Source organism: Phyllobates terribilis, unplaced genomic scaffold, assembly GCF_046119375.1.
Source record: "Phyllobates terribilis strain yellow unplaced genomic scaffold, ASM4611937v1 Scaffold_97__1_contigs__length_5976380, whole genome shotgun sequence".
NCBI lineage: Eukaryota > Metazoa > Chordata > Amphibia > Anura > Dendrobatidae > Phyllobates > Phyllobates terribilis.
The window spans coordinates 5,139,780-5,153,168 of NW_027362857.1; the positions used below are offsets into that span (position 1 = coordinate 5,139,780).

The window sequence follows — 13,389 nt, forward strand, 5'->3', positions numbered from 1 at the left end:
TATAACTAGTGGACTTCGGTCCTGTGAGGATAGTGGTATTAATGTGGGATATTAATGCCTTAACCCTTGTGTCGGTGTGGTGTCGGTGTGGTGCGGCTAGGGTCTAACTCTTAATTAGGTGTTGTTTTTCTTCTGGTTTAAAGCCTATTAGATATCTACTGTATATAATTGTGGGGCTATCATTGTTGCAGTCACCCCGCGTTTTGAGTTGGAGTCTGCTGTGGCCATTTTACACAGGTCACAAGCAGCCATGTGTCTTATATACATACATTGGGTATGGAGGGAGGACGTGGGGATTTAAAGGTTTACAAGCGACCGGATCCCTCGTCAGTTGTCATGTAGTACTTGTAGTGTAGATAGCATAAGTAACATGGTGATATAAATGGCCTCCTCCGTTTTGCTTTTTCTCTCATGATTTTCCTTTCTTCTTTGTTTTCATCTCTATAGGCTGAAGAAAAATCCCAAAGTGGAGAATTGGCCTTTATTAAACAACTGGCCCAAAATGTCCTGCTTGTACTGGAGTATCCGGCCTACTCAGTGGAGCGCCTGGTAAGGATCTATCATCTTCTACATCTCATGTCCTTGTTGTCTGATCTTCTCCAGATCACCAGCCATATAGCAGAAGCTCAGGTTCATGATGGTGGAGGCCTCCCTGTCCTCTCCAGGCAGACACAGGTTTCCATCTCATGTCATTGTTCTCTGATCTTCTCCAGATCACCAGCCATATAGCAGAAGCTCAGATTTATGATGGTGGAGGCCTCCATGTCCGCTCCAGGCAGACACAGGTCTACATCTCATGTCCTTGTCTCATCTTCTCCAGATTACCAATCATATAGCAGAAGGTCAGTTTCATGATGGTGGAGGCCTCCCTGTCCTCTCCAGGCAGACACAGGTCTACATCTCATGTCCTTGTTGTCTGATCTTCTCCAGATTACCAGCCATTTAGCAGAAGGTCAGATTTATGATGGTGGAGGCCTCCATGTCCACTCCAGGCAGACACAGGGTATTTTATGGCCACCTGTCCCTGTGGCTTCATCATCTGTGAGGACAGTCTGTACTCAGTGGTGCGGAGTTTGTATTTCCGCCTGTGTCTTTGTATAAGGGGGATATCTCCTATAATATAATAGTGTCTGTGCAGGGTCCGGCTTGTATCACGTCCCCTACATCTGCTGCAGTGTAATCATCATGGACATAATATAGAAGAGAGACGTTCCTGCATCTTCAGCTTTTATTCCCCTGCAGTTTCTATGTCTTAATGTCATTTCTTATTCCTTTTTAGGCCGCGATCGGATCATTGAACCTGGGGAGAAATCCTTGTAAGAGCGACTATAAACCGATCAAACTGATCAGCAGTGGAGCCTTTGGGTGAGCTTTACTTTGGTATTATATATATTTCCCAGGGCTCCTTATGACGATGTCTCTGCGCCCTTCCCATGTTATGTTCCCATGGACAAATTATGAGTTCACATCACGGTCCACATCTATCTGTCACTATTCAGGTCAGTTAGGATGTGACGTGGATGAGGACCCCCCATTGGTGATCATTTGTGGAGTGTTATTTTATGTATTTATAGACATGGTTTTCTAGTGATGGCCCCACATTAATCATTAATACAGGAGATCATTTGATGAGATCTATAGATAGATTGTTAATAAGAATTTATAGTAAATCATGTTTTTTTCTCCTCTCCAGGGCCGTCCACTTAGTTCGCCATAAAGATACAAACCAAGTCTGCGCTATGAAGAAAATGGACAAGGAGAACCTGAAAAAGCCAAAGAGGCTTGAATGGGCCTTTCTGGAGAGGGACATCTCAGCATTCGCAGATTGTCCCTTTGTGGTCTCCACGTTCTGCTCCTTTCCTACTAAACTTCATCTATGTATGGTCATGGAGTATGTACCAGGTAGGACACATCCATTGTATCTATATCCAGCCCACGTCTGCTTAATCCTAGCACCTATATATGACCACAATGTGCCCACATGGACGGTTACATGTCCTCTTTGCAATTATTATAAGTCATCTGTTACCAAGATGCCTGAAAAACCATTGATCTCTATGAAAGTCCCCCAGTATGTCCTCGCTGAGCACGGCAGCAATTTCCACTATGGGTAAAAGGAAGATTTGTCTTTTTGAAGAGTTTTTATAGATAAGAACGTTCACAGAGAAAAAAATTAGAGGCTCGTAGATGAGGCTCTGTCTCTATGTATAGGGTCTATCTGCAGTATACAGTATACGCACTACATTATACAGTATATATAGACCATCCTGTCCCAATGTCTCCGCCTTCTTCACATTCCCACTCATCATGTGTAATTTACATTGTAACAAACCCTCAGTTCTCATATTTGCTTTCTCCTGTAGGAGGTGACTGTGGTACCCTTCTAAAGCACAGGGGTCCTTTACCGGTCCTCTTGGCCCGTATGTACATTGCGGAAACGGTCCTTGCTGTGGAATACCTGCACAGCTATGGTGTGGTGCACAGAGATCTGAAGCCTGAGAAGTAAGTGACCCCTCTAGCATATTAGAGGGGAAGAAAGTTAGAGTTTCTTATACAGTCTGTGGGTTATTACTTGGTGCTGATGGTGCTGACACCATCTTTTCTTTCACAGCCTCCTGATAACATCAACAGGACATATTAAGGTCACTGATTTTGGGGTTTCAAAACTCGGCCTCATGAGACCAAACTCAGACTTCTACAAGACTCCAACTAAGGACATCACCAAAGAGTTCCTTGATAAAGAGGTAGGCTTTACTTACAGGGTCTTGTACTTTACAGATCTCATCTCTTTCTCCTTCTCTGATTTATAATTTCTCTAGAAAAACATTTCCACTGATGTTATGTGTCGCAATTATATTTATTGATCATCATCTCCTTTTTCTGTTGGTTTCCAGACTGCTGGCACCCCTACTTACATGGCCCCAGAAGTTATCCTAAAGATAGGTTATGGAAGGCCTGTTGACTGGTGGTCAATAGGGATCATCCTATATAAATTTCTATTTGGATATCCACCATTTACAGGGGCTTGCAGAAGGAATATTTTACACAGTATCATCCAGGGTAAGTAAAATAATCTGAATGCTTGTGATGTCACTGTTATTTGACTTGAATAGTTCTGTAGTTTTTTCTAGCTTTGTTAAGGAATTTTTTTTTCTGAAAATAAATGAAGAGGTTTTATTTCTTATAATATTTGCTTTTTATATAACAGATGATATACCTTGGAGATGTAATTACTTTCCTCCAACTAATGCTCGAGGCATCATCACTCAACTGCTCAGAAAAATTCCAGCACTGAGACTTGGAACAGGTAATATTAATAGTATTATCAATGAATTATTACAGCGTGACCAGACAAATGATGGGTTCCATGAGGATCAGCACTGAGGTTCTGTACTCTACCTACTTGTCTATTACCCATTCTTCATGCTATAATGTTCAATATATTTCCTTTATGTCGGCTCTGTTACATCTTCAGTTCAGATTAACATAAATTCTACAGATATGGAGCAGTTTCTCTGACAATGACTGTATCACTTTCTTTCTTGTCTTCCTTTTCCAGGAGGCGCAAATGAGATCAAAATTCATCCATTTATGCGTGACTTAGACTTTGACAACCTTTTAAGTCAGAAGCCCCTGTTCGTTCCTGACCTAAAGTCAGATGAGGACACCCGCTACTTTATCAGTAAGTAAAATGAGACGTCATCTGCAGAAAACTGACGTGTGTCTTGTCTTTCATTTTATGTCAAAATCAGTTCTCATCATTATTAGTGATAACATGGTGACTGTCTGGGTATTATACTAATAATCTCTAATAACACTTGTATTTTTTAGCTCGAAGTAGCAGCTTCAAACATATGAATTCAGATGAGGGGGACACAAGTGAGGACAATGACTGGCCAGAAATCAAAAACTTTGCATCAACTTATCAAAGGTCTTCTAAAGTAAGTATGTGGCTAATAAAATGTATGAAACCTATAATTACAAAAAAAAATTAAATATATCTATTTTATATTTCTTTATCTGTTTTAGCTATATATCACCAATACTGGGATGATGACCAATATAGAGCCTATGTCACCTCCACAGTGTTCCCAAGAGAACAGTGATGGAGGCAATGAAGAGCCTATGTCACCTCCACAGTGTTCCCAAGAGAACAGTGATGAAGGCAATGAAGTGCCTATGTCACCTCCAGGGTGTTCCCCAGAGATCAATGAAAAAGGCTCAGAAATGTGAGTAGATTATTATTATTATGAGATTTAGTCCTGATATATGTCGGATCCAAATACAAGATACGAGTAACACAAATCTAAATCTAGCATCCACCACCCCATGACTACACAATCTCTGTGGGTCTTACTTGTGATAACTTCAATAACAGCTGATTGTTGCGACCAACCATTCATTTCCAACTCACTACAGGCCAATATTACTAATTAGACTCCATTCTTGCTGGTAAAATGTGGTCTTGAGCAGGCTATCTCCTCTATGTTGTCCTAATTGACCTTACAGACAGGTGTTCTTCCGTTATTCTATTGTTTATTCCTTGTAATTTACGTGTCTTTTTTCTACCAACAGGCAGAAAGAATCTTCCCCTTCCAAAACTGTTGGAGACAATCAGTGTTTTACTGCTAAAAACAGTGAGTCATCCTCGCCCTCATTGTCAGGTATGTACAGGTTTATAGGCCATCCAATTATAGCCTATGATCCAAAATTTAAATATTAAGGCTCTAAAATTACTTCCTTTATTCTTTCTGCTCCCCTGAGTATTCTATTTTTTGTTTTGTTAAAATCCCCCATACGGTTCCAGAGTTATGGGCCTTTGTAATTAGTGGTAATTTTTATTCTTTACAAAGGGGCGGTGCTCACAGGATCCTCTGGGGCGTGCCCTTAGGTTACCACGCCCACATGATAAAGACCATAATAATTAACACTAAATAAAAAGTCCCATATCTCTCCAACCGTACTGTGGATTTTAGGAAAACAAATATCAGAATACTCAGGGGAGAAGCCGACATAAAATAAGAGCGAATCTTGGACACTTTTGACCTGGTGATGGGTCTTCTTTAAAGTTACAATGAAGTTTTATCTAACTGATTATATAACACTGTGGCTTGCTGAAAGTAATGTCATATTAATATGGGGACATGGTTCTTTGGGGAGACACCACCGGAACCCAGAAAAGCTACAGGTTCATATTAATCAGTTGCATAACTCTATAAAGATACAAAGCTCATCTTTTAGGAGTTTATAATCAACATTTTTTTCTGGCTTTTTGATTAGAATCTCCAGTTCAGAAGAGAAGAAAATATTTTCGAACACTGAGAAAACAACTAAAAACAGAGAAAGTTGAAGAGGGGGAAACTAGGCGAGGTAAGTGTGACGATAATCTCCATGTTGTATGACGTCAGTGAGAAGAAGTCATGTGGAGCAGATGTTATCCGTCAGTGGTGGGATTGTCACATGTATGATGGCTGACAATGATTCTGCTCCTCTGTATGATGAGATTCCTCTAACGTCATGCTACAGTGACACCACAGTAGTGTCCTCTAATATGGAGTCCCATTACTTACATCAGTTTTACATCTTTTCTCCTAGGTTCTCTCTTCCGCCGGATGATAACATCCTGCCAGCGTGGATTATCCAGGGCTGCTCGTGCTGTCAGAGAAAGCTGCATTTTTGGCTGCTGCCACCAACGCACCATTGACATCTCGAGGACAGAAAACCCCCAAATCTAGCGCTCTGAAGAAACTACAGCACATCCACCATTAATGCTGTACCTGTATGGAAGGAGTTGTACCACCTACCTGTGGCCTCCTGACCAGCAAGAGACACGTGCAAAAGTTGAAGGCTCCTCCAAGAACTTGTCTTCATCCTTCCATGCAATTTTAATTCAAAGAAATAAAAAATTAAAATTGTTTAATGTCTTTTCGCATTTAATTGATTATTACTGACTTTTATGGTATATTAATACTATACCTCATATATAGTATGTCTGAAGGGATAGATCCCAAACTGGAGAATAGCGGTTCTATGTCTCCCATTAATCCTCTAAACTCTGGCCAAAAATGGAGGAGATGACCAGAGATTCTGTTATTCCTAAGGGTACGTACACACAGCACCTTATAGACGCCAGCATACCCACTGATTTTTTATTTTATAAGAAGACACTTAAGGAAAACATCAGTGTTTTTGTTAACTACATATAAAATAGTGAGCGGCTTCCAAACAGAAGCCACCAGCAGAATGAACCGATCACTTTCTTTAACCACTTCATAATTTTCAAAGCTGGAAGCGGAGAAAAGAAGCTGAAAAAGACTGAAAAATACACAATGCACAGCAAGTTGTTTTTATATTGCAGTGCATATGTTCAATCATTTACATTTTTATCTAGTGCTTTTCATGAGGGATCCAGGTGGAATCCACCTGAAGAAGACATTGTTTGCACATTACGAAGAGTGGCAATTAGTGTTGAGTGAGCACTAAAATGCTCCGGTGCTCGAAGCTCGGGCCGAGCTCACCGTGATACTCGGGTGCTCGACCCGAGCAACGAGCCCAATGTTAGTCTATGGGAGACCCGAGCATTTTTGCGGCGGCACCCCCGACAGTCTGTAGAAAGCCTAAAAAGTGCCCAAAACGATAGTGACAGTGCTCAAATGACATGGGGACAGCATGGGGATCGCCCCAGGAAGCATTTCAGACCCCCAGGTCACTGCTGTCAACAGCGCCGGACTGGGGTGTCTGGGGCCCACCAGGGACATTGACTCCAGGGGCCCACCCACCCTTCAGCTATTTGCAAATACCTGTTAGCCGTTATACCCATTATATTGGCCGCTTCTGCCCATCACTGTGCGCTCACCAGAAATGCGATGTACAATTACTGTAGTTTGCATTAAAGGGTTTTTATTGGTGAAAACAAGTCATCAGCGATGCACAGGTTGGGAAGGTGATCACTTATTTATTGGTGGAATCAGCACTGTCAGAAGATTGTGGCACTTTGAGTATTTGGTGAGATTTTTACCTCTGTATTTATAAGACAAAACCAGGAGTGGAGCAATCCGAGGTAATGTTTTATGAATTTCTCACCCACTCCTGGTTTTGTCTGATAAATACAGAGGTGAAAATCTCACCAAATGCCAACTTGCTTTCTCTGGTGAACCTTTGCAACTGCATCTCTGCTGCTGTGTAATAGTCACAGGGCAGGGAGGGGTTAAACATCCAAGTATTTAATATATATTGGAAATAAAGAGGTTTCCCCTTATTGATATCAGATAAAACAAATGACCAACCACAATCCACTCTACCAAGACCAATATTACCAGATAGAAGGCAGAAATACCACCACACCGTGACCAGATCACATATTACCACCACATAGTGCCCAAATAATGCCACATACAAGGCACAAATACCGCCACACCATGACCAAAGCACATAATACCACCACATAGTGATCAAATGCTACCAGATACAAGGTATAAATACTGACACACCATGAGACCACATATTACCACCACATAGTGACTGAATAATACCACATACAAGGGACAAATATCGTCATCTCATGACCAAAGCACATAATGCCACAACATAGTGACAAATAATGCTAAAATAATAAAAATGTAAAAAAGCTCTGTATATTGGGTCAGTGTACAGGTTATACAGTGATCACCAGTGATATTATACACAGGAGCTCTGTATATAGTGTACAGGTTATCAGTCATCACCAGTGACATTATACACAGAAGCTCTGTATATAGTGTCAGTGTACAGGTAATGCAATGATCACCATTAATATTATACACAGGAGCTCTGTATATAGTGTCAGTGTGTGTGTATAGGTAATACATATACTCAACATAGGTAATACACATACTCACCAGTGATGTCTCTAGGTGAAGTTCTTTATCTGCAGACCGATATATCCCATCTTCTATGCAGGACTTATCTCTGCAGAAAATAACATAGTTAGCTATAACTGATCACTTCCAGAGCACAATCCACACTTTTCCCAAGATTTCTACACAGCATGAAATGACAAAAAAGCAACATAGTGCCGCACTACACAGTAACAGTGCTCCAGTGTCATTCTGTGCCTGCTCATCTGTCAGCAGACATATTTCTCTGATGGCAAAGATGTAGCAGAGCTGAAGACAGAAGACCCATGGATTACGTCGGAACGAGGATTTTTTTTTTTTATTAAAGATGGAGTCCCTACATGTGTTTTTTTCTGTTTACTAGAAATTCATGGTGGCCATGTCTAGTTTGGGCCTTACCATGCTTCGAATCCCAGCCCCCAGCTGGGATTATGGGCAGGGGCGTACTGGCCCACCGTATGATCGGGAAAACCCCCGGTGGGCTCCGGGTTCCGATGGCCATGCCCCTAAGCCCCGCCCTCACACCCACTGGGCCCTGTACAGAGAACAGAGGACCCCCCGGTTCGCTAATCAGATAGGCAGCACTGGGGAGCCCCTGATGTGCCTAAATAGTGGAAACCCCCCCCCCCCAAGTGACTCCATTTTGGAAACTACACCCCTGAAGGATTTTATCAAGGGGTATAGTGAACATTTTGAACCCAGAGGTACGACACAGAATTTGATAACATTAGGTCATCATATTGAATAAGTTGTCATTAGTCTTGAGTGCAAGTGCTCGCTACTTGAGTTTGCATCGGGTACTCAGGTATGGACCATGTATGGCGGGTGCTCAAGTGACATGCTCGAGTCCCCGCCCGCATGTTTCATGGTTGTTAGTCACCCAAATAAAAACATGTGGGGATCGCTTGTGCATGACAAGAAGTCCCAGCAAGGTTTTTTTGGCTGTATAACAGCTGCAAAACATTTGAGGCGGAGACTTGAGCATGTCACTCGAGCACCCGCTATACTCGGTGCATACCTGAGCACCCGATGCAAACTCAAGTAGCGAGCTCTTGTGCTCAACATTAGTTGCCATATAGACGGTATTTTTTTCTTTACTTCTGAAAAAATCCAAACCCCAACCCTAATACAACCACAACCCTAGCCCAAACGCAACCTTAGCTCAACCCTAACCCTAGCCCAACCCTAACCCTAGCTCAACCCTAACGCAACCCTAACCCTTGCCCAACCCTAACCCAATCCTAGCCTAACCATAGCACAACCCTAACCCTAGCCCTAGTACAACCCTAACCCTAGCACAACCCTACCCATAGCTCAATGCTACCCCTAGCCCAACCCTAACCCTAGCTCCACCCTACCCCAACCCTACCCCTAGCCCCACCCTAGCTCAACCCTCACCCTAGCCCAACCCTAACCCTAGCCCAACCCAAACCCTAGCACAACCCTAACCCTAGCCCAACCCTAACCCTAGCAAAACACTAACCCTAACCCTAGCACAACCCTATCCCTAACGCTAAAGTTTATTTTTTACGCCATTCCTCGTGCGGTATAAGTGATTAGACAACTTTATTTTTCGGGTCGGTGCAATTACAGGGATACTAGATTCATATCAGGTTTTTATGATTGAGAGCTGTCACACACTAAAAAACCCTTTTTATTGCAAAGACTAGTTTATGGATCGCAATTTTTTGAGAGCTATAATTTTTCCATATTTCGGCCGACAGAGTCATGTGATTTTTTTTTTTTTTTTGTGGGACAAGTTGATGTTTTTATTGGTACCATTTTTGGGCACATTACATTTTTTGATTGCTTTCTATTCCGATTTTTGGAAGGCAGAATAAACAAAAAACAACAATTCACGAATTGTTTTTTGGTGGTTTTTTTATGCCGTTCTATGTGTCGTCAAATTGATAAGGAAGCTTTATTCTTCGGGTCAGTACGTTTACAGCGGTACCACAGTTATATTTTTTTTCACGTTATGGCACTTTTACTCAATGAAAACTATTTTATAGAAAAAAGAATTGTTTATGCATCGCTAGAGAGCTATAAATGTTTTATTTTTCTGCCGTTGGAGCTGTATGGTGGCTTGTTTTTTGCGGGATAGATGACGTTTTCAGCGGTACCATTTTTATTTACATTTGTCTTTTTGATCTCGTTTTATTCCATTTTTTGTTTGGTGGTATGATGATAAAGCATCGTTTTATGTTTTGTTTTTTATTTTATTTTTTTACCCTGTTCACTAAAGGGGTTAACTTCATCACCATCCCTGTGCTATGCAGCCTGTCAGCGCTGCACAGGGAAAAGTTACTTTGGTCACGCGTGGCGCATGACCAAAGCAACTTCCTGCCTTCTGATGACCCGGATGTTGTCATGATGACATCGGGTCACCATGACAACATCTGGGACCGGACTCAGACGCTGCGGGATGCCGGCAGAGAAGGTAAGTATCGCGCTAACCTCCTCTTGCCACCAGAATGCTGCAATCGATTTCAATCACAGCATTTCGGGGGTTAATGTGCAGGGAGCGGTGCGGGACCGTTCCTTGCACATAGCACCGGGTGTCAGCTGTGACAATCAGGTGGATGACTTGATATCACGACCTCCCCAGGAAAAAGACAATAGGCTCTAGCTACAGAGACCTTCAAACTCTCTGTGTCACTCCCCCTACTGCACCCCTGGTGGAGCCCAAGTCTCCATCCCTGTTATTTCCCAGCTAAGAGCTCCCAAAACTAAAATGGGCCATATGTTCTTACTGGACAGTCCTAGGGAGCCCGTTCTGGTGTCATTGGACCCAGCCGGGCCCCTGCTACGCATGGATGCTAAACATCAGAGTCCTAGGGGCCCCTGCAAGGCTGTGCTGGGTATCTCCTTTCCTTACGCTGGACTATGTTTAAAACTAGGGTTACAATCCGCATCCCCTCAGGTCTATTTTGTGTATCACTGAGATTAATCTTTTCCCCATAACTCGCTGTTGAATTATGTTTCTTGAATAGGCACATGGCGTCAGGGGAAGGGACATCCTGTGTAGCTTGCAGCTGCTGTGAGAATTCTCACTCTTCGCTTCTTCAGCTCCTTCCTTTGCAAGCTGCAGTGTCAAATTTTCATATGTAGAGCTTCGTAAAACCCGCCTGCCAGTGCACAGTGATCGACAGGGGATTACCTTGAATATCTTCACACCATTGTTCCCTGTAAAAAACAGAAAATAAATAAGCTAATTTATACTCACCTAACACCTAATCCCAGAAGCCACTGTCAACTGTAAAACAGCAAAAATAAAAAACAACCATATCCCTCACCTATCCAAAGTGATGAAATAATCCATAGTGTCCTACGATGATCTAGATGACTTATACTAGTATAATTTTCAAACGGTGCCACTCCATAATCTACACATACTACAATGTGAAGAGTGGCAACTATTGACCGTATAATGGCAAAATCGCAAGATAAACATAAACAACCGAAGCAACATAGTTACATAGTTACATAGTTTATAAGGCCGAAAAAAGACAAGCGTCCATCCAGTTCAGCCTATTTCTTGTGCACTGCAGCTATTCCGCAGCGCTGATCCAGGGGAAGGCAACAAAAAACCATGAGGTATAGGCCAATTTACATCATTGAGGAAAAATTCACTTCCCGACACCAATCTGGCAGTAAGATTAAATCCCTGGATTAATTAACTAAGCATAAGATGTAATTTTATTGTTCTCAAGAAAGGCGTCCAGGCCTCTCTTGAACTCATTAAGTGAGTTGGACATCACCACTTCCTCTCCCAGAGAGTTCCAGAGTCTCACTGCTCTGACCGTAAAGAATCCCCTTCTATGCTGGTGCAGGAACCTCCTTTCCTCCAGACGCATAGTGTGCCCCCTCGTCTTTGTCACCATCCTTGGTATAAACAGGTCATGGGAGAGATCTCTGTACTGCCCCCTGATGTATTTATACATGTTTATGAGGTCTCCCCTAAGCCTTCTCTTTTCCAATGTAAATAGGCCTAATTTTGACAACCTCTCTGGGTATTCTAGTCCCTCCATTCCCTTTATTACCTTAGTCGCCCTCCTTTGTACCCTCTCTAGCTCCAATATGTCTTTCCTGAGCACCGGAGCCCAGAACTGTGCACAATATTCTAAGTGCGGCCTTACCAGCGCTTTATACAGAGGAAGAACAATCTTCTCATCATATGCCCCTATTCCTCTTCTGATGCATGCCATGACTCTATTTGCCTTCGCAGCTGCTGCCTGACACTGGGCACTCCAATTTAATTTGCTATTAACCAAGACGCCCAGGTCCTTCTCCATGTCAGATTTCCCCAACGGTTTCCCATTTAATATGTATGGGTGACTGCTGTTTTTCTTTCCCATGTGCATGACCTTACATTTATCGGCATTGAACCCCATTTGCCATTTTTTGGCCCAACTCCCCAATTTATCTAAATCCTCCTGTAGCTGTGCCCTGTCCTGTCTGTATTAACTACTTTACAAAGTTTAGTATCATCTGCAAATATTGCTATTTTACTATGCAACCCTTCCACTAGATCATTAATAAATATATTAAATAATATAGGGCCCAAGACAGACCCTTGAGGCACCCCGCTAGTAACCCTGACACACCCTGAGCTTACTCCATTGATAACCACCCTCTGCTTTCTATCACTCAGCCAGCTATTTACCCACTTGCACACATTATCCCCCAGACCAAGCATTCTCATTTTATATACCAACCTTTTGTGTGGCACGGTATCAAACGCTTTGGAGAAGTCAAGGTATACAACATCCACTGACTCTCCCCGGTCCAGCTGTGAGCTCACCTCCTCGTAGAAGGCGATCAGGTTTGTTTGGCAGGAGCGATCCCTCATGAATCCATGTTGATATGGAGTTAGACAGTTATTATCATTAAGATATTCTACAATAGCATCTCTAAGAAATCCTTCAAACAATTTACCCACAACAGACGTTAAGCTGACTGACGTTTATGATGACGATCAAAGGCCGATCTACATCATAAAAAATTGTTTTATTAAATATTCAATTTTGTTAAAAATTATCACATGCAGATAATTGGTGCAAAAAATGGTGCAAAACAACATACAGTGTGTAAAAAAATTCTACCGCTATATGGGACAATCAGGACCCAAATTGTACAGCCTAGTAGATATTAAGTGATCATCCAAGTAGCATAGTATTTATACACAGGCCAATGTGACCCGATTAGTAAAAAGGCTCATATAGTCAAAGGTTGTTAGGTCAGAGAAACAGACAATGTTAATACATTCCTCAAAATAATATTACGGGTATAATGAGCCACCATATATATATTTACATGTGTATAACAACAGTATATATATGTGTCAACAGTATATAGACATACAATATATTGTACATGACAACAGGCTCACACTGACACAAGTAATGTGTAGCGATCAGCTGCCGTGAGAGAGTTCACAGGAGTTCATCAGCTGATGAAACCCGGTAACCTCACTTACGGCACCGCCGCTGCGTGAGAACTGTCTCACGCCGTA

General features: G+C 42.2%; 1 protein-coding gene across 1 annotated transcript; it reads left to right on the plus strand.

Moving 5' to 3' along the window:
• Positions 1–1,283: 1,283 nt before the first annotated feature.
• Positions 1,284–5,402, plus strand: LOC141198550 (microtubule-associated serine/threonine-protein kinase 3-like). The gene is made up of 11 exons (XM_073662983.1): positions 1,284–1,365; positions 1,694–1,902; positions 2,364–2,502; positions 2,612–2,744; positions 2,895–3,060; positions 3,209–3,307; positions 3,560–3,682; positions 3,832–3,941; positions 4,030–4,229; positions 4,576–4,664; positions 5,281–5,402. The coding sequence occupies exons 2-11, from the start codon at positions 1,740–1,742 to the stop codon at positions 5,400–5,402; spliced, it is 1,344 nt and encodes a 447-aa protein (XP_073519084.1). The 5' UTR covers positions 1,284–1,365; positions 1,694–1,739.
• Positions 5,403–13,389: the final 7,987 nt, after the last annotated feature.